This window comes from Elgaria multicarinata, chromosome 3 (assembly GCF_023053635.1).
Source record: "Elgaria multicarinata webbii isolate HBS135686 ecotype San Diego chromosome 3, rElgMul1.1.pri, whole genome shotgun sequence".
NCBI classification, from domain to species: Eukaryota; Metazoa; Chordata; class Lepidosauria; order Squamata; family Anguidae; genus Elgaria; species Elgaria multicarinata.
The window spans coordinates 12,357,985-12,384,786 of NC_086173.1; the positions used below are offsets into that span (position 1 = coordinate 12,357,985).

The 26,802-nt window shown below is 41.8% G+C and overlaps 1 protein-coding gene across 1 annotated transcript in view; it reads left to right on the forward strand.

The window, feature by feature from the left end:
* The first annotated feature begins 345 nt into the window (after nt 1-345).
* The window catches only part of SLC27A1 (solute carrier family 27 member 1), a 40,078-nt gene continuing 13,621 nt past the window's right edge, over nt 346-26,802 (forward strand). The window contains exons 1-7 of the mRNA XM_063119302.1: nt 346-423; nt 17,288-17,455; nt 21,886-22,280; nt 23,435-23,596; nt 24,384-24,453; nt 25,417-25,508; nt 25,650-25,759. Of these exons, the coding sequence (XP_062975372.1) occupies nt 17,289-17,455; nt 21,886-22,280; nt 23,435-23,596; nt 24,384-24,453; nt 25,417-25,508; nt 25,650-25,759 (996 nt within the window). The 5' untranslated portion in view covers nt 346-423; nt 17,288. The remainder of the gene's footprint in view (nt 424-17,287; nt 17,456-21,885; nt 22,281-23,434; nt 23,597-24,383; nt 24,454-25,416; nt 25,509-25,649; nt 25,760-26,802) is intronic.

Consider the following 26,802-nt stretch of genomic DNA (forward strand, 5'->3'; position numbering starts at 1 on the left):
GGATTGTGGCGGCGAGAAGGAGGGAAGGCGGGGGCGGGGCCTGTTGTCAAGGCCAGCCAACTTCGCACTCCCAGGAGGCGGGAGAAGGAAAGGGAGGGGGCGTGGCGTGTTGTGACGGTCCGACATTGCACGCCCCCCCCCCCCCCCCGCCACACACACTTTCCGAAGAGGCCTCAAACTTGTGCCGCGCTCTCTATGCTCCGCCGTGCGCCCTTCTGTCCCTTGTCCTCTCTATGCCTTGGCCTCACATTCCCCCCCCCCCCCCGTTGTAGCCTTCGCCGCGGCTCTGTAGTTTGAGGCGGCGCTTCCTTCTCGCGCTCCGCCTCTCCCTCGTGAGCCGAGGGAGGCGCTTTCTGAAGCGGCGGTAGGAGAGCCTGGCTGAAGGTGAAGAAGGCGCAGGAGCTTGAGGGTTGGAAGCGTGAGGTACGGAACTGGGGTGTTACCCGGAGGGCAGGCGGAGAAAGGAGGAGTAAGCGGCGCCGGCCTGGCAAAGCGGGGGCGGCCGGGTGGGCGGTGAGGTGGGGAAGAGGAGAAGCTGAGGCATCGCCCTGGCAACGTGAGGGGAAGGACGTGGGGGAGCAGTGGCGGCATCGCCCTGGTAACGGAGCTGAACGGGATTGAGGGAAAGTCGCTTTGTGAGGTGTTGCCGTAGGCGCGTGAGGCGGTGTGGCGCTAAAAACAGCGGAGCGTCTCGTGGCCCCTTAAAGACTGACCCATTTATTCGGGCGCAAGCCTTCGTGGACGCTGTGCCCACATCATCACGCGCGAGTGGACTGTGTGCCCGAATGTATGTGTTATTAGTCTTTACGGTGCCACAAAACGCTTGGCTGTTTTTTGGTGAGGCTTTTGAGAGAGCCTTTCTTAGGGGGATTATATGGACTTTGAACTGGGGTTTTCTGTTGGTAGTGGAAGCTGGCTGGCGCCGAAGGGGTGGGAAGAAGGGGTAGATAGGTACTGGCGGAGTGGAGGATTGATTGGCGTGGTGTGATGAGGATGGCAGGTCTTTGCGGGGAGGGAGCACGTGGGAGTCGCATTCAGTCGTGAGAATCACTTGGGTAACTTTTGGGTGGTTTTGTGGAAAGTCTGCATGATATTGCCAACTTCTCAAGCAGCCACTGGAACTGTTCCTTTTAACAGCACTACAGAAAAGGGCAACTAAAATGATCAAGGGGCTGGAGCATGTCCCCTCTGAGGGAAGGTTACATAAGCTGGGACTGTTTAGCTTAGAAAAAAGGAAGGTAAGGGGGGACATGATGGAGGTGTACAAAATTATGCCTGGTCTGGAGAATGTGGATAGGGAGACATTTTTCTCCTCTCGTAATACTAGAACCCAGGGCCATCCCATGAAGCTGGTTGGTGGGAAATTGAGGACAGGTAAGAGGAAATACTTCTTCACGCACCACATAGTTAAACTATGGAATTCACTACCGCAAGATGTAGTGATGGTCACTAATTTGGATGGCTTTAAAAGGGAGTTGGATAAATTCCTGGAGGAGAAGGCTGTCAATGGCTACTAATCCTGATGGCTATGTGCCACCTGTGGTATCTGAGGCAGTATGCCTATTTATACCAGTTGCTGGGAAACATGGGTGTTAGGGTGTTGTTGTACCCGTGTCCTGTTTGTGGATTTCTGGTAAACAGCTAGCTGGCCATTGTATGGACTAGACTAGATGGACCCTTGGTCTGATCTATCACAGCTCTTATGTTCTTAATAGCAACGTGGCTTTAGCTGGTGATAAATTCTTATTTTCATACCATGGACAGTATCACTTGCTTTGGGGTGCAGTTAAAAGTGCAAGGGCAAGCTAAGCATTTTCTTTTAATCTCATCCATTACCAACCGCTATTTCTTGAAAGACCTTATCAACATGATGAAATCAGATGTCTTGTTGCTGTTATATTTAGTCACAGGAGCAGTCTAGGCTGAAGCTTTTTTCAGGTCAGTTGGTAATAAAGAGGGCTTGTTGGTCGATTTCATACAATCTTTTCCTTTGAAAGGAAAAGTGTGTTCTGCAGCTACTGCTTTGGGATGGGATAGCATACAATTTTGGGAGTGGAAGTCCCAGGGGAAGGGATCTGTTGGAACATGGTTTGGTGAGAGGCTGATAGCTTTAACTCTTACAGCAGGAAAATATTTTGGCATGCTGGGGTTTTTGGCACACCATAGATTACCACAGGAGACAGATCTTGCTAGAGGAAATTCTGTAGACACTATCTTCTAATAACCCCCTCAGGAAGGCTTTTGAATAAAGTACAGGCCGAAACGCGTCAGGCTTCATGAAAATCACTCATTTGCATCCTGAGAACCTGTTGCTCATTTTTCCTGACCATTCCTTGCCATCTGCCAGATAACTCAAACAAGTCAGGTTTTGAAAAGTGCAGTAGCTTACCAGGTTGATAGCACTGAGGGTGGAAACTCCCTGAACAGTGAGAATTTAAATTCCATGTATTATTTTACCATATTGTGATATATATAGATATATAGATAGATAGATATACACACACACACACATAGGTCAGGCTTTTTAAAATGGAAAAGGCCTTTTTGCTCACACTTCTTGTGATACATCAGAAGGGATAGGCTGGTGCCAGTTTAGGGCTGGAATAATATTAGAACTTTGGGGGCTATCCACAGTATTGGCAGGGGCTCCTTTGTCTCTGGTAGATGTTCATCTCCTTTTTAAAAACCTTAAGGGTATGTTTCCACAACTCTGCTACGTAACCTATTCTATTGCCTGTTTATGTTTCAAAAGCATTTCCTATTATCCTGTCTAAATCTGCTGTGCCTAAACTTGATTCTTGTTTTTCCCATGTGACTTGGGTAAACAGCTCCATGTCATCTTTATTGCAGTCTAGATATTTGCAAACTGATATCATGTACTAGTTCTGTCTTTTCTCTAAGCTAAATAAACCCAGTTCTTCCAACCTTTCCTCATATGTCATAAATTCTGAACTCTTTGTTGTATATTGTTTTGTGCGTTGCTATCTTGAGGCCTATTACTCCCATTCACCACCTTTTTAAAGTATGGTAACAAAAAGTGGCAATGATACATTGGATTGTCTTCAGTTCTGTTGTAGATGTATTTTCTGGCAGAAATATGCATGTATGGGAATATGGACATCAACTTGATTCTGGGTTTATTGATGACCAAACTGGAAAAATCCTAGATGCCTTTAGAACTTCTTTAAGGTTTTCTTAAGAATGTAATAAGAACCTTGTTGGTCCGTCTGGTCCAGCATTCTGTTTCCCATATTGGTCACACAGATACTTATGGGAAGCTTACAAGTAGGGCATGAAGGCAACAGTTCTCCCTGATCCCATTATCTGGTATTCAGAGGTATACTGCCTCTGAATAGTGAAGCTCCATGTTGTTATCATGTCTAGTAACCACTGAAGAACTATATTCCATGAATTTGTCTAATATGTATTAAAAGGCCATCTAAGCATAGTGGTTATCACTGCATTTTAGAGATGTAGCAGTGGAAGTGTCGTCTAGTCCAACTCCCTTGCAAATGCACGAAATCCAATACTAAAACATCCATGAGAGCTTCTGCTTAAAATCCTCCAACGAAGGAGAGTCCATCATTTTTCAAAGCAGCATGTTCCACTGTCAACCAGCTCGTACCTTCAAGAAGTTCTTCCTAATGTTTTATTTATTTATTGCATTTCTATACTGCTCAATAGCTGAAACTCTGAGCGGTTTACAGAATTAAGACAATTCAAAGTAATGTTTAGTCAAAATCCTCTTTATTGTAATTTTCACCAGATTTTTTTTATTTTCTCCATCATGTTTGTGAAGATGACTATCATACCATCTCTGAGTTGTATGTTCTCCAGGCTAAACATCCCCAACTCTTTCAACATTTTTCTCATAAGACTTGGTTCTGGCCCCCTTTGTTGGTCTCCTCTGGGCATATTTCAGTTCATCAATATCCTTCCTAAATTGTGCCCAGGATAGAATAGAGCAGAACTATGACTTCTTGTGATCTGGACACTGTATTTCTATTGCAAGAATTGTATTGGCCTTTTTAGCTACTGCATCACATGGCTTGTAATCTGCTAAAACCTCTAGATCAGAGGTAGCAAAATAGCACCTCCGGATGTTTTGCACTACAACTCATGCTGGCTAGAGTTGATGAGACATAGTCCAAAGTACCTTGAGAGCACCATGTTGCCTGCCCTTGCTGTAGATCCTTTCTACATATACTGCCGTCAAATCACATATTCATTTGTTTAGTTATTTCATTTCTTTCCCACCCAATAGCCAAAACTTTCTGGGCTGTTCATAACAATTAAGACCACAAAATACATCATAAACTACAATATAAATGGTAAAATCTTAAAACTACAATATATATGTACAAACCAAAGTAAAACCTAGCAGTAATGCAGAGATTTAAATTACAATAACAGATTTAAAACAATGGAATTAAAAGACTAAAATGCCTAGGAAGATAAAAGTCTTCACCTGAAGCCAGAAAAAGCACAATGTAGATGCATCTCTGGGGAGCTTATTCCACAAACGGGGAGCCACAGCAGAAAAGGCCCTCCTTCTGGTAGCCACCTACCTCACTTCCTTCTCAAGGGCTCCCATAAAAGGACTACTGAAGATGATCTTAGGCTCTGGGCAGATACATATGGGAGGAGACGATCCTTTTGATAACCTGGCTCTAATCTATTTAGGGTTTTGAATGTTAATAGCAGCACTTTAAATAGGGATGGGAAATGAAGTGGCAGCCAGTGCAGTTGGAAAAGTACTAGCATAATATGATGACATTGGCCAGTTCCCGTTAACATTTATCTCTGTTGAAATTCATTTTATACGTTTTGGCCCAGTTCTCAATCAAGTTCTCAATAACCCATGGGCTTTTGTAAGGTTAATGGAGGGTTGTTTCCCACTAGCAAGCTGTGAATCCATCTAATGGTTCCATCATCTAGCCCTTTTTTGCCAGTAAGAATATAATAAGTGACCTTGTCAAAAAGACTTTCTGAAATCAAGATATACTATGTCCACAGCATTCCTCTGATTTACCAGCCTAGTAACTCTCAAAATTGTGCTTCCCAGCTGGTTGATGATTAGTTTCCTGATACTAAATGTTTTAATAGGGGGTTTAAATTTTTTAAAAAATGTTTTTAACTGAGATGTCTTATATTTTCTGTTTTTTAATGTTTTTATGTTGTGAACTACTTTGAAATGGCTTTTTACATATAGTCAAGTGAAATATAAATTAATTAAATTGGATAGATTAAATAAAATAAAGGAGATAAGGTTAGTCTAAAGGTTAGTTTATTACTTGTTCTTGACAAACTGATGCTGGCTTTTTGTGATCAAAGTCTTTTTCTTCTTCTTTTGAGGCTCACATGTTCAGTGATTTGTCCTAGAAAGATTCCAAGTATCTACGTCAGGCTGACCAGTGTGTAGTTTTCTGAATCCTTCCTGTGCACATTTTGAAAATGAGGACATTTAACTGGCTCCAGTTTTGTGTCACCTTTTCTCCAAGAATGTTAAGTAGAGGTCCTGAGATTATACCTGAAAGTTCCTTTAGCATCCTAGGATTCAACTTAGGAGGCCTTCATTTAGAGTGGCAAGGTGCTCCCATATCACTTCTTTATCTATTTTGGGCTGCAACTCCTCCCTTCATCAATTATTTGTGCATAGTTCCCCTTGTGGTAAATGATGTGGACAGAGTAAAAGTTGAGTAGTTCCACCTGCTGCCCATTGCTCACTAACATTTTGCATCTTCCCCCTGCAGCAGAATTACCACTTCCTTCTTTTTCTTGCAACAAATTTAGCCAAAATATCCCTTTTTTGTTATTTTTAATATGCCTCACAAGCTTAAGCTCATTTTGAGTTTTAGCTCTTCCAACACTCCTCCTAAAGCTTTGGCTACTCATTTGTACTTGTCCTCAGTGGTCTGCCCCTCCTTCCATTTTTATGTATCCCACCTTTCTTGTTCGTGGTTGTGCTTTAATTATTGCACTTTTAAGAAACTCACCCCCCATCTTGAACTCCCTTCTTGAGTATTTCTAGCCATGGAATCCCACCCAGTATTTCTTTAAACTTGTTGAAGTCAGCTTTCCTAAAGTCCAAGGTGAATGTCTGACTACACTCAGCTTTCCTCTTCCTCTGTATCATGAATCCCAAGATGATGTGGTGACTTCCACCGAGGGTCCCCGCTACTTTCACGTCATCAACCAGTTCTTTCCTGTTTGGTGAGGATCAGGTCTAGGATACCTGATCCTCTTGTCTTTTCTCCAACCTTCTCTAGGATGAAATTGTCAGCAAGGCAAGCGAGGAATGTATTTAACCTTCCAACAGATATTAGGGTAATTGATATTTCCCATTACTATTACGTCTCTCCTCTTTGAAAAATGGGTAATCGGACCTTGGAAGGCTAGTAGCAGACTCTCACAATGGCATTGCAATTATTTTCCCCTCCCTTTTTTTTTTAACCCAAATGCTCTCAACCAATCGTCCACGTTCAGATTCATGGATTTCCTTGCAGGTGTAAACACCCTTTATTATGCTGCTGTTATTTCTCCTACCTTTTCTTGTTTGAAGAAGTTATACCCTTCCATCCCTACATTCCAATCCCTAGACTCATCCCTCTAGATTTCAGTAATGCCTATTAAATCATATTTGCCTTCCTGTGTTAAGATTTCAAGTTCATTCTGTCTATTTCCCACACTCTGTGGAAACCATGAATTGTATAACTAGACTGCTCTTACTGTTGTTTTGCATATTAGTGGTTATCTGTACTGTTCCATTTTCTCCAGTGCTCCTGTCCTCCATTTGTGGCATCATAATGTCATGTAGGATTTCATTGCCCTCCCCTGCAGGATTTAGTTTAAAGCCCTCTTGCCTAGGCTTGTGAGACTCCTGCCAAACACATTCTTCCTAGTCCTCATGCGATATAATCCATCTCTTGCCAGAAGTCCTTCATCATAGAACATGGTCCAAGGATCCAAATCTTTCCCGACTAAACCATCTGCTTAGCCTGTCATTCACTTCCAATATTCTTCTCTCTCTTCCTAGGCTGGAGTGATGGAAACACCAACTGGGCCTTTCAGCTTCCTACCCATAGCTTCATAGTCACTTAAAATACATTCAGAGCTGTGTTTGGCAGCAGCATTTGTTCTTATATGAATCAGCAGGAAAGGATGCTGGTCAGTGGACTTGATGAGTCTTGTCAAGTTTTCCTTCACTCCCTGGATATGTGCACTAGGAGACAACACCTCCCACAATGACATATCAGGACAGCATACCAATACCTCTGTCTCTCTCCATTGGGAGTCATCAATTTTCACCACACATCTCTTCCTCAAGGCAGCTGCAGGATTCCTTCCACCCACAGAGGCCTTTGAATCCTCCTTTGTTCCCTGAGGTAGCTGTTCCTGTTCCAGTGGTATAGAATCATTATCTATGGAGAGGCCCTGGAATTGGTTGCACAGCTCTAAAAACACAAAATCCATCTTGGTTACATGGTTCCAGTATATGACATTCTTCCAAGTGCCCCCTCCTACATCTATTTTTCTTCTTGCTGCTTAAAAAAAGTTGCTTCCTATTGTTCTCCCAGAAGCACTTCTTGTGTTCTACCAAGAAATTCTTTATATTCCTTGGTTAGCCAAAGCATGGATAGATGTGCCTCAAAGTCTTGTACCTTTTCTTCCAGCAGGTACACTAGCTTACCCTTGATGCAGGTCTCATTTTCTACATCTTCCTGCAGGAAAGCAAACATAGCACAAAACTTGTCATTCAAGCTTTCTAGGTAGCCATGTTGCTTGGTTCTGTGTTGATATTGCTGCCACTTTCCTGGACTTCTCCAGAAAAACCCCAAGGTAAAAATGCTGGCTTCCTGCTCATGTTTGCTTCCCCTGGGTTGCAAGTTCCCTGGAGCTGGTACTTATTTATTTATTTATTGCATTTATATACCGCCCCATAGCCGAAGCTCTCTGAGCAGTTTACAAAAGGTAAAAACAGTAAACATTAAAAACAAATATACAAAGTTTAAAAACATAAAAAGCATAAAAACAACACTATTCTTATAAAAATAGCTATTCTGGGGTCCATTAAAATCAAACAAACTCCGCATATATGGAGCTGTGTAGCTGCTGTTCCCACTCCCAACTAGCTCAGTGACTCGCCTCACAGCTGATATCCTCATACCCACAAAAGTTCAAGAATTCCAAGCAACTTCAAGCAACAAGCCTGTGGCAGTGACTTCTGTAAGATGATGTTATGGCCATTTATATCCTGCCTTTTATGGATACAAATCTTCCAAGGCAGTTTACAAGTAAAATGCAATAAAAATACAATAATGAAATCACAGTGTGACACTACCACAACATAACTCGGGAAACTTCCCATAGGACAGTTGGTGGTAAACAGCCATGTGGGAAAAGAGATAAGTCTAGCTTAGCTGGAGCAGTCTATAATGTTGTCTTTGCCTGCTTCCCTTGCTCTCCTGTGCATTGTATAAAAAAGTGCTCTATTTTGTCTGTGCTGAACCTGTTTCTAGTACATCACATTGGTTGTCTGTGAGTTCTGGTATTTATGCATCCACTCTTCACACAGCATTCATAATTTTATTTTTCGGTACTTTAAAAGCTGGCACTGGAACTGAAGCATGTGCACTTGGAATGAAATACTTTCTTTCAATTTCTGTGTCTGACCAGTTGCCATACAAAATACAAAAGCTAGTGTTGTCAGACTTCCAGTATAATAAGGGCCAATCGTGGATTGGCAAGTTGAGGCATAATAATAAAGAATATTTGGGCTACCAACCAAGGTGAATAGAGGATATGTATTTGAGAATTCTTGACCACAATAAGCCTATGGCATATTTGTATCCTGCCCTTACTTCAAGTTACTCAGGATGATGTACATAGGAATTCACTAACATTTTTCCATGTAACAACCCCCAATGTGGTAGGTTAAGCCCAAGATTGTTTTAAATTGTTGTATACACTGCCTTGATGGCTTTTTAGCAGATAAGGCTGTATATAAATGTTAATAAATAGGTAAATAAGACCACTGTTGGCTTCATAGCTGAGCAGGAATTTGATTTTGGGTCTTCCTGGTCCAAGTCTAACACTCTAGCTTCTACATTGTGTTGACTTATACATTTCATGAAGTAGTGGCTAGCTACAGTAGAAAGCACAATGCTGACTGAATATAGAGCTGCAGGTACACTGCACTAATATACTGCAATTCTGTGCCAAGGAAGCCCAGAATTTGGCTCTAAAATAAATGACATAAATCCGGGAAAAGGAACACTGGATTTACCATGAGGACTTACTCTCCATCATAGAATCATATCATAGAATAGCAGAGTTGGAAGGGGCCTACAAGGCCATCGAGTCCAACCCCCTGCTCAATGCAGGAATCCACCCTAAAGCATCCCTGACAGATGGTTGTCCAGCTGCCTCTTGAATGCCTCTAGTGTGGGAGAGCCCACAACCTCCCTAGGTAACTGATTCCACCGTCGCACTGCTCTAACCGTCAGGAAGTTTTTCCTGATGTCCAGCTGGAATCTGGCTTCCTTTAACTTGAGCCCGTTATTCCGTGTCCTGCACTCTGGGAGGATCAAGAAGAAATCCTGGCCCTCCTCTGTGTGACAACCTTTTAAGTATTTGAAGAGTGCTATCATGTCTCCCCTCAATCTTCTCTTCTCCAGGCTAAACATGCCCAGTTCTTTCAGTCTCTCTTCATAGGGCTTTGTTTCTAGACCTCTGATCATCCTGGTTGCCCTCTTCTGAACCAGCTTGTCTGCATCCTTCTTGAATTGTGGAGCCCAGAACTGGACGCAATACTCTAGATGAGGCCTATTTATTACATTTTTATACCGCCCAATAGCCGAAGCTCTCTGGGCGGTTCACAAAAATTAAAACCACAGTAAAACACCCAACAGGTTAAAACACAATTACGAAATACAGTATAAAAAGCCTAACCAGGGCTGAATAGAGAGCAACCAGTACCTCACGTGATTTGGAAGCTATACTTCTATTAATGCAGCCCAAAATAGCATTGGCCTTTCTTGCAGCCATATCGCACTGTTGGCTCATATTCAGCTTGTGATCTACAACAATTCCAAGATCTTTCTCGTTTGTAGTATTGCTGAGCCAAGTGTCCCCCAAGTGTCCTCCGTCTTGCTGGCTTTAGAACAATAACAGAAGCTACTAAAGAATGAAATCCAAATATCTGTATTTAATATATCTTGCTTATTGCTTTTCAACAAAATTGTAAGTAACAACTTAACTTTTTTGATCTTTACTGTAAATCTGGTCTCAGGCAAATATTTCAGCTACATTGATGCAGCATGTCAGATATATTGGGAGTTAATTCAAGAACACACATTTGCATGGTTTGCACATCATGACAACCCTGGTTAGTCATAAGTCAGCAGGCTCCTACTCAGAGACACTCTGTCTCTGGATTGTTTGTCTTATTTATTTATTTATTTATTTATTTATTTTATTTATTACATTTTTATACCGCCCAATAGCCGAAGCTCTCTGGGCGGTTCACAAAAATTAAAACCACAGTAAAACACCCAACAGGTTAAAACACAATTACGAAATACAGTATAAAAAGCCTAACCAGGGCCGAATAGAGAGCAACCAGTACCTCATGTGATTTGGAAGCTATACTTCTATTAATGCAGCCCAAAATAGCATTGGCCTTTCTTGCAGCCATATCGCACTGTTGGCTCATATTCAGCTTGTGATCTACAACAATTCTAAGATCTTTCTCGTTTGTAGTATTGCTGAGCCAAGTGTCCCCCATCTTGTAACTGTGCCTTTGGTTTCTATTCCCTAAATGTAGAACTTGGCATTTATCCCTATTAAATTTCATTCTGTTGTTTTCAGCCCAGCACTCCAGCCTATCAAGATCACTTTGAAGTTTGTTTCTGTCTTCCAGGGTATTAGCTATCCCACCCAATTTTGTGTCATCTGCAAATTTGATCAGCGTTCCCTGCACCTCCTCGTCCAAATCATTAATAAAAATGTTGAAGTGCACTGGGCCCAGGACTGAGCCCTGCGGCACCCCACTCGTTGCCTCTCCCCAGTTTGAGAAGGTTCCATTGATAAGTACTCTTTGAGTCCGATTCTGTAGCCAACTGTGGATCCACCTAATAGTTGTTCCATCTAGCCCACTTTTAGCTAGTTTGTTAATCAGAATGTCATGTGGTACTTTGTCAAAAGCTTTGCTGAAGTCAAGATATATGACGTCCACAGCATTCCCACAATCCACAAGGGAGGTTATTCTATCAAAAAATGAGATCAAATTAGTCTGACAGGATTTGTTCCTGACAAATCCATGTTGGCTTCTAGTAATCACTGCATTGATTTCAAGGTGTTTACAGATTGACTTCTTTATAATCTGCTCCAGAATTTTCCCAGGGATGGATGTCAGACTGACTGGTCTGTAGTTCCCAGGTTCCTCCTTTCTGCCCTTTTTGAAGATAGGGACAACGTTAGCCCTCCTCCAGTCGTCCGGCACCTCATCAGTGGAGGAGGATCTCCTGGAGTGGGATTACTCCTCCTCCTTGCTCTAGCAGGCAGGGTGTACGCAAATTAGCTTTAGAATATAGTTTGGAACAGTCTTCCATCTTCCAGTTCTCTTACCTGCTTTCTTCACAGTTGAGGTCGGTGAAAGGTCGGGACTCCTGACAAGCTCTATTTATGTCTTCAGCTTTACCTGACAGCTTTTGAGAAACAAACTGGAAACTTTCTCCTTACCTCGATAGGTGGGAAGGAAACCTGCCATTATGAACTTCCCAAACCTAGGAAGCTGCCTTCTACTAAGTCATGCCTTTGATATTGCTTGCACTGACTGGGCAGCAGTTATTCAGGGTTTTGGACAAGAGTATGTTCCCAGCCCTACCTGGAGATGCAAGGGAATTAATTTGGGACACTCTGCATGCTCAGCAGCTCTGCTACTTAGTTACAGCCCTTCCTCAGAGAAAGAAGTTTCCCAATGCTGAAAGTTCTTTGTTGCCTCAGTTTAAGCAAACAATAACTATCAAGTAGTGCATTAAATCTGGTGTCTCTGAGCTGATTTGATTTGAGGCTTGTTGGAAAGTCACAATAGGGAGAGATAGAGTTCCAGACATGTCTTACATAGAGGTTGTTGCATCCTAACATACTGTCATCCTGACCCTGTTCTAGTCCTGCTCCATCCCCTTTACGCTTTAGGGGATCATCTTCAAAACTGAAGGCTCACAAAGAGGTAATATTGAATTGTAAGTAGGGGTATCCTCCAAGGCATCTATTTGGGAGTCCCCATATCTCCATAGGGAGGAGGAGGAGAAGCAATTTCAAGCAGGTTGCTGCCAACCACCAAGCAAGAGTAGTTGGAGATTAATGTTCTTCCCACCTTTTTGGTGTGAAAGAGCTCCAGTCACCCAAGCTGCAGGGGGAAAAAGATGCAGTGATCAGTTTATCTCTTGGTAAGGATGACACCTCTCTCTTCGCCTCTTCTAATAAGACTGCTTTGGAACTGTAGGAAAATCAAGAAGTTGTTCCCATTCCCCGGCAGGGGTTTAGTCTTAAGAGAAGCTCAGGAGGTTTCCCACTAGTCCAGAAGGCCAAGCCAATTTATTCCTTTCGTAGAAGCATTTAACAATGCACTCAATGTAGCGTGTGCATGTGTATGTGTGTAACTGAAAGATGTGGCCAGAAAACGTTACACATTATCTGCTTCAGTGATGGATGACCTGCCTTCTTCACACTGCCATTAGTGGATGCACCAGTCACTGCTTAATTTCTAGTGTGTTTCTTAAAGATGGTGACAGCTTTCTGCAGGAACAGGGGAACAAGAAAGCAGATGTAATCTTAGATCTTCACCTGAAATGTTGATATTTGTAGAATGAATTGCATAAACCTAGTAAAACCTGTATAGTTTTTTTGCTTACATGATCGAAGTTTTATTTTATTTTTAGCAAGAACTGGTGTGTCAGAGAAGAAGTGGAATTTAATATTAGATCATTGGTGGGTGCAGGACATAGTGACTATAGAAGAAGTCAGAAGAGGTTGTATGAAATCTTATTTCCTGACTAATGGAAGTTTGCCTAGTATCCTCTGTTTTCACAGTCTTGTGTGCAAATGTTCTTAATATCATTCCCCCCTCCCCAACAGTTTTGAGGAATAGAAACGTCTTTTTAAGAATATACAATGGAAGCTGAGATTTTTGTGGTATTCTTTGTCCAAGTTATCAAATTATTTTAACCAGAGTGCCACTTATTATATAAGGTGTTAGTCTTGCTGGCTTTAGAACAATAACAGAAGCTACTAAAGAATGAAATCCAAATATCTGTATTTAATATATCTTGCTTATTGCTTTTCAACAAAATTGTAAGTAACAACTTAACTTTTTTGATCTTTACTGTAAATCTGGTCTCAGGCAAATATTTCAGCTACATTGATGCAGCATGTCAGATATATTGGGAGTTAATTCAAGAACACACATTTGCATGGTTTGCACATCATGACAACCCTGGTTAGTCATAAGTGAGCACTCTGTCTCTGGATTGTTTGTCTTATTTATTTATTTATTTATTTTATTTATTACATTTTTATACCGCCCAATAGCCGAAGCTCTCTGGGCGGTTCACAAAAATTAAAACCACAGTAAAACACCCAACAGGTTAAAACACAATTACGAAATACAGTATAAAAAGCGCAACCAGGATAAAACCACACAGCAAAGTTGATATAAGATTAAAATACAGAGTTAAAACAGCAAAATTTAAATTTAAGTTAAGTCTTGATATCTTAATGCGGAACTCTGGGTTTTTTAAGGAGAGACAACCCAGAGTTTGAAAAAATTGTGAGGAGCAGGTTTACAGTGCTGTTTCACACAAACTTCTGGTTAAAGCAAATCTTGGCAATGATCTGGTTCATGTGTCACAGCTATCCAGGGTTATAATTCTGGGTTGCCTCTCCCACAAAACCCAGAGTTCTGTGTTCAGGAATCACAATAAAAAACACAGTTGGAGTGTTCTCTGGTTGTTTAGCTCAGTGGAAGTGATCAGACAACTGAGAGCCAGCACCAATTGTTGGGTTAACTCTGGGTTGTTTAATTGAGTTTGCATGTTTGCATGTTCAGATATCACAAAACAATCAAGGAACAGGGTCTTCCTGGGTTGTTAATTGAAATCAGAAATGGCTTGCGCACTCTGCTCATCCCCAGCAAATTCTGGGTTAAACAACTCAAGAATTGTTACCGTGACATCGAAATCGGGTCTTAGTCTTGTCTAAATAAAAACGTCTTACACCATAATCTGAAACACATTTACTTGGGAATAAGCCCCATTGAAATCAGTAGGGCTCACTTTGAGGAAGACATCCGTCTATACTTTTGTGTTGTAAGTAAGCCTTCAGACAGTGGCCTGACAAGCTGTTCCTCAAGGAGCTAAAAGTGTGAAGACTCATGGCTGTGGTTTACCTGCCTAATCTCAGAATATGTGCGCACTTGTAGATTGGGGGAGTCAGGGAGGCATTCCTTCACAAGTACCCTGGGCCCAGGCCTTTTTAGGGCTTTAAATGACAAAATCAGCACTTTGATCACAGTTGACTTTGTTAGAAGATCCATTATCTCATCTGTAAGTAGTGCTGCTGTTTACCTACCTTCTCTGCTAGTGAGTTGCATTGAGGCTGAAGCAGGAAAGATAACTGATGATTTAAAAATAATTAGATTTATTTATTTTATTGCATTTCTATATTGCCCAATAGCCGAAGCTCCCTGGGCGGTTCACAAAAACTAAAACCATTCAAAGTATAAAACAAACAGTATAAAAACATGATATAAAATACACGTTGACAAGTGATTAAATACATACCACACATGATTAAAACATCTTTAAAACATCCTTAAAACATTCTAAAATTTCACTGGAGAGGCCTGCCAGAATAGATCAGTCTTTATTGCTTTTTTAAACTTTATTTTAAATTGGATTTTTAAGAATTCAGTATAGATGGATTTTTGCTAAGTGATCATTAAAATGCTTGAAAATGTTTGTTAGGCTTTTGACCATTGTCTGCAACACATAAAACTAGATTGCTGAAAAGTTGCAGCTTATTGCTTTCAGACAAAAATCACACTGATTTCCTTTTATTCCCTTCTGCCACTCCTGCCTTTATGCCTACTACCATGCTGTTCCCTGTTTTTGGAACAAATTGCTCCTTTCTAATCATTAACTAACTTGCCTCTATTTCAATTCCCTTAAGTATTCATTATTTAAATGTGTGCTTCCTCAAATCTTGAAGGCTTGATATAGGTAAGGATGTTAGAGTGAAAATTGATTGAAGTATATCCAGTATAAGCTAAAATCCTCACCTTATCTAGTTTAGCTTTCACCAGAAGAAATCTGTCTTATAACTTAGAAAGATCCTCGAGCTTGAGCTTTGGTGGTTCTCCACAATTAATGGGCACTCCTTGGCAATTCCTATGTGCATATCCTTTGTGTCAGAATATGGTGTACACAGCGATGGTATTATCAATTGGTCTTCTTGGTCAATCTGAGCGTTCACGATAGGAGGCAGCAGGGTCAAAAAGGGAAACTGTAAAGAGTGTTCAAACTATCGGACAGTGGCACTTATTTCACATGCCAGCAAGGTAATGCTCAAGATCCTGCAAGGTAGACTCCAGCAATTCATGGAGCAAGAATTGCCAGATGTACAAGCTGGGTTTAGAAAAGGCAGAGGAACTAGAGACCAAATTGCCAATATCCACTGGTTAATGGAGAAAGCCAGGGAGTTCCAGAAAAACATTATTTCTGTTTTATTGACTATTCTAAAGCCTTTGACTGTGTGGATCATAACAAACTGTGGCAAGTTCTTGGTGGTATAGGGATACCAAGTCATCTTGTCTGCCTCCTGAGGAATCTGTATAACGACCAAGTAGCAACGGTAAGAACAGACCACGGAACAACGGACTGGTTTAAGATTGGGAAAGGAGTACGGCAGGGTTGCATACTCTCACCTTACCTATTCAACTTGTATGCAGAACACATCATGCGACGTGCTGGGCTTGACGAATCCAAGGCTGGAGTTAAACTCGCAGGAAGAAACATTAATCTCAGATATGCAGATGACACCACTTTGATGGCTGAAAGCGAGGAGGAGCTGAGGAGCCTTATGACAAAGGTGAAAGAAGAAAGTGCAAAAGCTGGGTTGCAGTTAAACCTCAAAAAACCCAAGATTATGGCAACCAGCTTGATTGATAGCTGGCAAATAGAGGGAGAAAACGTGGAGGCAGTGACAGACTTTGTATTTCTGGGCGCAAAGATTACTGCAGACGCTGACTGCAGCCAGGAAATCAGAAGATGTTTACTTCTTGGGAGGAGAGCAATGATAAATCTTGATAAAATAGTTAAGAGCAGAGACACCACACTGACAACAAAGGTCTGCATAGTTAAAGCAATGGTATTTCCCGTAGTAACCTATGGCTGCGAGAGCTGGACCATAAGGAAAGCTGAGCGAAGGAAGATAGATGATTTTGAACTGTGGTGTTGGAGGAAAATGCTGAGAGTGCCTTGGACTGCAAGAAGATCAAACCAGTCCATACTCCAGGAAATAAAGCCAGACTGCTCACTTGAGGGAATGGTATTAAAGGCAAAACTGAAGTACTTTGGCCACATAATGAGAAGACAGGATACCCTGGAGAAGAGGCTGATGCTAGGGAAAGTGGAAGGCAAAAGAAAGAGGGGCCGACCGAGGGCAAGATGGATGGATGATATTCTGGAGGTGACAGACTTGACCTTGGGGGAGCTAGGGGTGGCAACGGCCGACAGAAAGCTCTGGCGTGGGCTGGTCCATGAAGTCACGAAGAGTCGGAAACGACTGAACGAATAAACAACAACAAGTGGCTACAAGATTTCTTAGTTAAATCCAGCACCTTGAATTTTACCTGGAAGACAGTGGACCATTGTTGTAATATACCTGTAATTTCGCCTTTCAGGAAGTGGCACAAAATGCATCAGCTGAAGCTTCCAGATGGTCTTTAGTGGCAGCTACAATCAGACTGCAATGTGATAGCCTAGCTTTTCCTGGAAAGTCTTTCCAGATATGTCTTGGTATTTGTGCAACTTCTGCCTCTAATAATCCTAGCCCTCCACTATCTTTAGCAACTCACCTGTGCTACCTTCACCATTGTCCTACCCGTTTTGTATGGCCAGTGAACACAGCACCCTTGAGATCAGCATTTGTATAACACACTTAATACGTTCTTGGTGGAAAACAAATGTTAAATACTCCTAGTAGTTAATACTATCTCTTTTTTCAGAATGCGCACGATTGGAGTTTGCACCGCTTCACTTGGCTCATTTGGCCTCATGCGGTTTTTGGGTTTGTCCTGGCCCTGGAGTATTGCAGCTGCTCTGGGCATTTATATTGGCAGTGGTGGCTGGACTTTTCTCCGGATCATCTTTAAGACAGCCTTGCGAGATCTCCTGTAAGTATAACTTCCTCTTATGCCATAATATGCTGGTTTGTTTCCATATATAATAGCTATTATTTTATTTATTTATTACATTTTTATACCCTCCAGTAGCTGAAGCTCTCTGCCACAAATGATACATCTGTGCAAGGGAATTTAATAGGACTTAGACTGTGAACTCTGCCCGGTCAAAGAGCACTGATAACAACTCTCCTAAAATGATATATACTTTAGCTCTTTCTCCCCGACCCCTGTCCAAGTGTGGAATTGTTAAGCTACACCTAAATGAATTTGGTCTGACATGTAGTAAATTGGTTTTGCTGCGGCTGCTAATTACAACGGAAGTAAAGATATAATGTTCTAGAACTTGTTCTGTTTATTAAATCTTATGTACATATAAGGTAGGTGAACCAATTCTTCAGTTTATCTGATGACATGGCTGATTTGGGTGGTTCATCTATGCTAAAGGAAATGCTGTTATTATGAAATGTAAGGAACAGCCTGTGAAGCATTTGCAAGATTGCTTCAGAAATAAAGTACCCTAATGTCCATACACATCTAAAAAGAGACAGCCCCCACCCCCTCTGCCACAAGTCTCAACACTGTTAATGCTGAAATTTATAGTTAAAGGCAGACAATGTATTAGTGATAAAATTCCATTCTCAGTTAGTCAGATAGGGGTAGTTAAAGGGCAGGCTTAACCTGAACTATATGTTGTAGTGATTCTTTTTCCTAATATTTTTGTGAAGGAAAAATACACACAGGAGGCTGGAACCTGGAAGAGAGTATTTATTTATTTATTTTATTTTATTTATTTATTACATTTTTATACCGACCAATAGCCAAAGCTCTCTGGGCGGTTCACAAAAATTAAAACCACAACAAAACAACCAACAAGCCAAAAGCACAATTACAAAATACAGTATAAAAAGCACAACCAGGATAAAACCACGCAGCAAAATTGATATAAGATTAAAATACAGAGTTAAAACAGTAAAATTTAAATTTAAGTTAAAATGAAGTGTAACTCAGAGAATAAAAAGGTCTTCAGCTGGCGACGAAAACAGTACAGTGTCGGCGCCACTAGTGGTGTTGGGGGCAGGCTGCTTAATCTTTCCCTGCCAGCCATTTATCTGCTCAAAATCATCATTCCCAAACTGCTTATCTTCTGGAATGGGAAAATATGCAGGGGAACTTAAGCATTGCCAACACCAATACTAATTCTCCCCTCAGCTTCTTGCAGGTGTTGGGAGGTGGAGGGTAAGAATTCTGCAACCACACATAATGTGAAATACTAAGGCGACCTTTGGTTCAGATTACGGCTCAGCCATGAAGCTCACGGGATAACCTTGTGCCAGCTGCTAGTTCTTGGCTCAGTCTATCACATAGGATTGTTGCGAAAATAAAAGGAGAGAAACCTCACTTGTATGCTACAGCAAATTAAAAAAAAAGTGTAAGGGGCAAAAGTATACTAAAGCCAATTCCACATTTCCACTTTGAATAATTTATGCATAGGAAATAGTATGAAATCTGTGTATAGATGTGTATTTATGGGCTTCTTGCTCTTTCCTACACAGTTGAGCGCTCTGGTTTGAAGATGTGAAATGTGTGAGGAAGCTCTAACACTCTCATGTGTCCCTTGCTCTGTAATTGAAATTGGTACCTGCATCCTTGAGGTTTCTTTGTTGCCAAAGGATTTAGGGCTGCTGCACTCACAAAGACTGCTTCACTTCTTATAGTGGCTGTCAGTGCCCTCTGGATCTCTACTTCCTCCCAATTGCTTGGCAAGTGAGAAATAACAGCAAAGAATAAAGCCCTCTTAAGAATATGGAAAGTGCAGCTAATGCTTGAAAAGGCTCTTCTGTTCCTTTTCTGGCAGAGCTTCGGGTAGGGTCACTGTGACAGGCCAGCCTTGTTTGGCAAAATGCCAACAGCCTATTACTAAACCAGTTTCTCTTCCCCCAGTCCCCCAAGGCTTCTGCTTTGGACACTCACAGTCAAGAGGGATTGTGGGTTTTAAGAGGACATTCATCTGTATCAGAGGTTTAATCTTCTGGGGAATCTTCCAAACTCCTCTTTGATCTACAGCAAAATGAAGTTTTCTGCTATTTCCCTAAACTTGGGGAAATGCAATGTGTTAAGTGGACCACAGCTGCTTGTTGTCTTGTTGCTGTGATATTTTTATGAGCTTTCTCTAAAACAGGATGCTCCATATTGAACTTGACTAGTATTGTCCATTAAATTTAAATTCTTCTAGATCATTTAAAAAGCAGAAAGATCAATTGTCCTCGCTTGAGTTTTATCTAAACAATTCTTTATATGTTGAATTGTTAATATCTGTAGAACTGTTGTGATACTTCCCAGCTCCAGATTGTTGCAGATCAAACTGACTTCAGGGACTAGTACAGACCCAAAGTCAAAATTTTAAGTCAGCAGTCCTAAAGAGGCTTTCTAGACAGTAAACCCCACTGAACACTGTGGGATTAACTTCTGAGTAAGCACGACTTCGGCTGTAATCCTATGTACACTTATTTGAATTTGGTGGGCTTTACTCCTGAGTAAACATTCCTAGGACTGGGCTGCTTGCAGTCTTTTTTTCCTGAAGACTAAATAATTCTGATATATTGTCCTCTCTTGAAATTGTCGTGGTTTTCACCAAATCTTGTCCACTTAATTCCTGAAATACAATTGCAATTTCAGTTACCTTTGAGTTGGCTTTAGAGATCCTGAAGGACAATGAGGTAGACTTTTCTGTGAATTGGTTAATTTTGCTTGTTCCTCCCTAGTTCCAAATATAACGAAGACTAAAAATACAGCATTTAAGTTGGCGTGTTCTGTCCTTTCTCCACTCCCCTTTGTCCCCTTTCTGATTCACCTTCCATGTTCCTCAAAATGTGCACAAAACGCAGGCAGGCAAACAATGTTTTCTGTAGTATGTCGCGTGATGATTATACACATGTATCTTTCTTTGAAATGCAGTAATTCTGGCATAGAAGTACCACCATAAGCTATGTTTTACTGATTTTCCTCAGGAAGGTGGGCACAATACTTGCTTTTTAAAAGAGAAGTATTTGGGCTCTGGTGTGCATGGGAGCTCTGCCATGTCTCTTGGAAAGAAACTTTGCTCCTCAAATTTTAACTGTTTTCACTTTCACTAGTTGTTTGATGTCTATGTTCCACTTCTCAGTGCCTTAGACCAGGTCAGATCATTGGTTTATGTAGCTCATTTTTGTCTGCTCTGACTGATGACAGTTCTACAAGGTTTTGGGTAGGAGTCTCCCAACTCTGCTCTCCAAGAGACTGAACCTAGGACTGTCAGAATGCAAACCATGTATTGTATTCACTGAGCTGTGGCCCTTATTCATTTCGGCGTGAAGAACATTTGGAATGTGCTTTTCTTTATTGCCTATTTATATTTATCTCTTTATCAAATACACATAACCACAGATGGGAGGGGATCATGCTAAATGTTTATTGTTTACGAGGGTTGTTTTTTTTCTGTGTTTACCAGTGGAAGTTTGTAACGGCATGAAAATATAATTTTGAGCCAGTGTGATGTAGTGGTTAGAGTGTTCGACTGGGACTCCGGAGATCTGGGTTCTAGTTCCCACTTGGCCACGAAGCTCAGTGGGTGAATTTAGACCAGTCGCTCACTCTCAGCCTAACCTACCTCACAGAGTTGTGGAGGATAAAATGGAGAGGAGGGGACCCATAAAGCAGTCTTGGGTTTCTTGCGAAAGGAAAAAAGTAGGGTATAAATGTAATAATAATACGAAATACATTTTGTGCATGGCAGCTAGTAATTGGCTAGTTGCAGGTAGGAAGCCAATGTAGACAGCTGTTTCAAGTGGCTGCTACAGGCTTAATACTGAGTTTATAGAGAATGTTGCACCCCTTTTTCACGTCACACCAGCTAAAACTCACAGCATTCCCCAGGCTCCCCCTTTTAAACATAAGTTTCTAGTCCTTATGACTGTGAAGATTGCTGAAACCTGTGCAACATTTGCTGAAATTTCAGAAGCCTGAGAGGGATTTCAGTAGTTGGGGCTAGACTGTAGTGCCTTGCCTAGCACTTTGCCCCACCCCAGGGACAACTGAAGCCTGAATAAATTCTGCAAAATAATGGAAGTAAAACTGTAGAATAAATTGTATGAAATAAGAAAAATTGTGTAAATGTACTTAATTTATACAGGATTATACCTAATTTCTTGGATTGTCTAGATAGAGAATCTTAATAGTTTTAGGATGGAGTAGATGTAATCTCGAGACTGTTGTTCTGGACCAATATAAGAAGCTCTTGTATTCAAGTAGATATATTAAATCAGAATCTATACCTGGAAGGATCAGGATGTGTTCAAGATAATATATTGTGGCCTTTCATATTGGAGTCAGGAGCATTACATTCTGTGCTATAGTAAACTGAGATATTCCTATCTTCTTTGCAGGGGTCTGTCAGTGCTTATACAAGTCAAATATAATTTGTACTATCACCGGAAAGCGAAGAGCAATGTCCCGAAGATATTCTCTGATGTGGTCCGCCGACATCCGGACAAAGTGGCCTTGATCTACGAAGCTACTGATGAAAAATGGACGTTTCGGCGTCTGGATGAATACTCCAACGCTGTGGCTAACTTCTTCTATGAGCAGGGCTTTCGCATTGGTGATGTGATTGCTATCTTTATGGACAGTCGGCCTGAGTTTGTGGGCTTCTGGCTAGGGATGGCCAAAGTGGGCATTGAGGCAGCCCTCATCAACTTCAACTTGCGTCTTGATTCACTGACTTACTGTGTGAAAACCTCAGGGGCAAAAGCCATAATCTTTGGTGGAGAGCTTTCAGCAGGTAGGATTCCTATACTTTTGGGTTGCGACCCCTTAAATACTTCTTCTGTTGCTCTTGATGCAAAACTCCATTGTTGTGACAAGTGATTAATTTCTCTGGAGGAAGAACCTGAAAGCTGCTTGCTTCCTCAGATGCCCAGCTGAAGATAAGCAATGCAACTGTGGTAAAGTGGCTCTTATCAATAACCACCTCCACTCCTGAGAGGATAGTTAGCTTCCAGCCTGCATTCACTGTGCAACATACTGTTAATGGTTTTATTTTATTTCAATAAAAAAACCAAACAATACAGTAAAATAATACAAACAGTAAATTTATAAAACACTAGAAAAATAAAATACTTTAGCAATGGCCTTTTTCCACACAAACCTGCCCAGGTATGAAGGATCTCATTAGAGAACATTTGGCACATTCCTGCACTATCTGAGATGAGGTGGTGTGTGTGTGTGTGTGTGTGTGTGTGTGTGTGTGTGTGTGTGTACGAATGTCTGATCTGGCATCAACCCTTTTCTGTTGTGGTGCCCTGCCTTTAGAACTTGTTTCTGACAGAGGTTTGCCTCTTGCCATCTCTGTTCAACTAAAGATGAAACGCCATTTTAGAATGCTTAGTTTTATGGAGTTTATCTGGTTTTAAAACAAGAAGCCATTATATTCATCATTAATCACCTAGAAGGACGTCTTTGTAAAAGGCGGATTAGTATATTTTCATAAAATAAAAATATCCTGACTCCACACAGTTTCTGTGCATGTGGCTGTGCTGCAGTGGATAGGCTTTCATACATAGATAGATAGATAAATATTAATGGGAGAGTTGTGTGCTCCAGTGGTGGAGAGTGGGCAGCGAGAACACACAACTTATAAAAAGGGAAAGGCTTCCAGGGGATTGATGTGTGAGAGATTGAACTATGTTGGGAAGTCATTGGAGAAGACAACATGACTTACTTGGATCCTGCATTGCATACAGTTAGTGTAATTTGAATATTCATTATGTATATGATAGGTAAAACAAATTTTGGGTTATATTGATTTTTGGAATAAGCAAAACACCTGCCAGCTGTGGTTTGGCATCTCCTTAAAATGGGATTCTGAAAACTCAGTGAACTTGGTTGTTTACAGTTTTGAACTTTTTATGATGAAGACTGATCTTTTGTTTGCAGCAATATCTGAAGTGAATGGTGTCCTGGGGAAAAATATGGTCAAATTCTGTTCTGGAGACTTCAGACTTGAATCCATTCCTCCAGATTCCAAACACTTGGACGTTCTTCTGGCTAAGGCATCGAAGTCTCCTCCAGCTCAGGTTCCAGCCAAGGGATTAGATGGTATGTTTCCTTGCAAACACATGCTCTGGTGAACCACAGATTTGCCCTCAGGGCCCAGTAGGATGTCAGCAATTCCTCTCCTCTTCCTTCCTTGAGGTGCACTCTGTTGTAGGCAAAGGTTTTGTGTGACCTTTCTTCCAGATTCATGTTACAAGATTTCTCAGCCAGTCAGCTGGTTTAGTTCCAGGAAGAAATGAAGATTGAAACGTTGTATCCTTAGGGCCCTGTGCTTGCTTCAAAGAGAAAAACTGCCTCTGACAACATGGGGTGTTGGCTATTGCAAGTGAGGTTTGCTGGCACAGAGGCCTCCTTGCTGATGAGTTTGTCCTGTGCTTTCAGAGCAGGCACGTGAGATGGATAGGTTGCCAAGTCAGGTAGAACTAAGGAAAAGAAACTGAACCTCTAACTCAGAGGTGCAGAACCTCTTTCAGTATGACGGCTGAATTCTAGTTTCAGAAGCTCTTGTGGGGGAGATTCCAGTGGTGGGTGAGAATGAAGGCAAAACAAGGCAGGGCCAAACACCCCAAAATGCCAGCATACTTTCGCTTAGAGCTTGTACTGCCAGTAACTAAGCCTTATTAGAGGCATTTCTACCTTTTGGAATGGAGGAAAAGTGGCAGAAAAGCCACGAAACTGCCAAATAATTGGTGGCTGAGGGAAAGGGGGTGTGGCCACAGGAAGGGGACATGGTCTTCTGGGAAACCATGGGGGGCTGGATTTGGCTTCCCGGCCTGAGGTCCTGAACCCATGCTGTAACTCAAGCCTCTCTTCTGTGTCCTCTTCCTAGATCGGCTGTTCTACATCTACACCTCTGGCACAACTGGAATGCCAAAGGCTGCTATTGTGGTGCACAGTAGGTGAGGACTATCAGTGCATCTGACCTTGGCACTCAAACTTTACCTGCCTCTTTTCAGAATTGTTTTCATTTCTGGGCATTTTATTATACACAAATATTAGCAAGATGCTACTGGCTACTGGGCACTTGTCTTTAAAGCTGTCTTCTGTGACAAAGACATTCAGTCTCTTCTCTGCCTCTTGAATGACTAAGAAATAGTAGAAGTAATATAATGCAGCTTGTATGAGCCTATTGCACCAAGGGTGCTTATCCACAAAATTGGAGGGGAGCATCTCCTCCCCACCTTCCATTGTGTAATAGTTGCCCTGTGGCTAATCATATTTAGCTTGGCATTCACTTGCCCCCTGCACCCAACCACACAGAGAACATGTAATGGGCTTGCTCTCCAGTTAATAATGTACTTGCAGCCAGGAAAATTTAATCACTCCCTGGCCCCAACCATCATGGACATAATCGAGTGGGGAGTAGGTGGGATTTTCTAGGGATGCAGGTGTTTCAGGGGAGGGGAGCAGCAACCACTTACAGCTGCTGGACATATTCCTGGTGGGTGTGATTTTTAAAAGGTCTTCACAGTGGTCAGGATGCAGGGAAGAGCTGGAGCTACACTGGGGCGGGCTGGAGAAAAAAGCTTGATAGGGATCTTGTTCTGTTCAGGTGAGTTGATTATGGTCTGCAGGTCCCTTTACAGAGAAAAAGGTAAAGCCCAGATGGCTTTAACTGAGCAGTAGGAGGAAAAATAAGAAGTAGGTGAAAAGTTAAAGCTGCAAATGGTTCAAGCAGAAATGACCCTCCTTTAAAAAACAACCACCCAGTAAAATACTGAGAATTTTACAGGGCTGCCTAAGAGAACTTGATTCCCCAGCCTCCCAAATCAATTGGGGCCATTTTGGACCTGCTTTCATCTAGCAACAGTTAGGAGGAATTATGTAGCCATCATTCATGTATGTTCTTTGCTTCCTTGCAGATACTACCGAATAGCAGCTTTTGGTTATTATGCCTACAGAATGACCCCCCATGACATAATCTATAACTGCCTACCACTGTACCATTCAGCAGGTAGGCAGGAATTGTTGCTTCTTATTTCAGGATGGAGGCTGGGTCTGGCTTTGCTAGTGGCATTCTGCTTTTTAATGATGGTGCTCCAGAATCATGGCACACCTGCCATGCTGTGATAACCTTTCTCTTTCCTTTTCATAGGGAATATCATGGGTGCTGGCCAGTGTGTGATCCATGGCCTGACTGTAGTGATAAGGAAGAAGTTTTCTGCTAGTCGCTTCTGGGATGACTGTGTGAAATACAAGTGCACAGTAAGGAGAGCCATCAACTCTGCTTGTAGGCACCACAGTTCGTAGGAGGTGGGAGCAAACACATTTATGGGGAGGGTCTGCTTGGCAAGACACCTACAGGTTAAAAAGATGAAGAAGACTGCTTTACAGGTTGCAGTGGGAGATGAAATCAGAAATCACCTTGCAGAAGTTTCACCATGAAACTTTTAACAGGGGTATTCTACTGGCTGCATTTTCATAGCTTCTTGTTAATTAGTGCCTCAATTAGATTTAGAAGATCCAAAAGCAGTATCAGTCCAAGAAGGGCAATCAGTGCTGAAGCATTAAACTGTGTGGATGTTCGTGGTAGCCAAAATGCATATTGAATTGCTACTGCTAGCTTTTCTTGCCAAGGTGCCACATTGGTGGAATAGTGTGTGCATGCCGATGCTTCAAAAGTGAATTAGTTCCATACCCAGCACATGTGGACAGCTGAGGTTGAAAACCTAAACATCCCCCTCCCATGCATCCAAATGGATTATATCCCATGGACCAGATCTCTGTGTGTCTCACTCTGCCATTCTTCACGCCACTCAAGGATCTGCTACCTGAGGCAATAACTTCTTGCCTTACAGTACATCTGCTTCTGCTAGGGATGAATTGTGTTTGTCGTCTCATCCCGATATTGAAGGTGTGGCAGTGAGTTCAATAGATAACAGCGTTCCTTGCCCTTCTATATTCCAATAGTGTACTTGAGTTCAGTGCCTTGTTGACAGCTTCACGTGCTTCTTCATTGCCAAGAAAGATTCTAGCAGGGCATCCCTTGGCTTTTGGCCCTCCCAATCCAGATACAGCTATTTTGGGTAACAGAGAGAGGGTTAAGGAGTGAGAAAATCAATCCCATCTCTAACACCCTTGCTGCTTGTCTGAGTCTTGCATGGCACTCATCAAGGAAAGCACTGGATTGGTTTCTCCCCTCCCCTATTGCATTTGGAGGCTTGAATCAAGAACTAATCCCTTAGACTGTCCTCTGCTTCTAGTACATATTGTTTACTGAAAAGAAACCTCATTTTGTTCAATGGTGC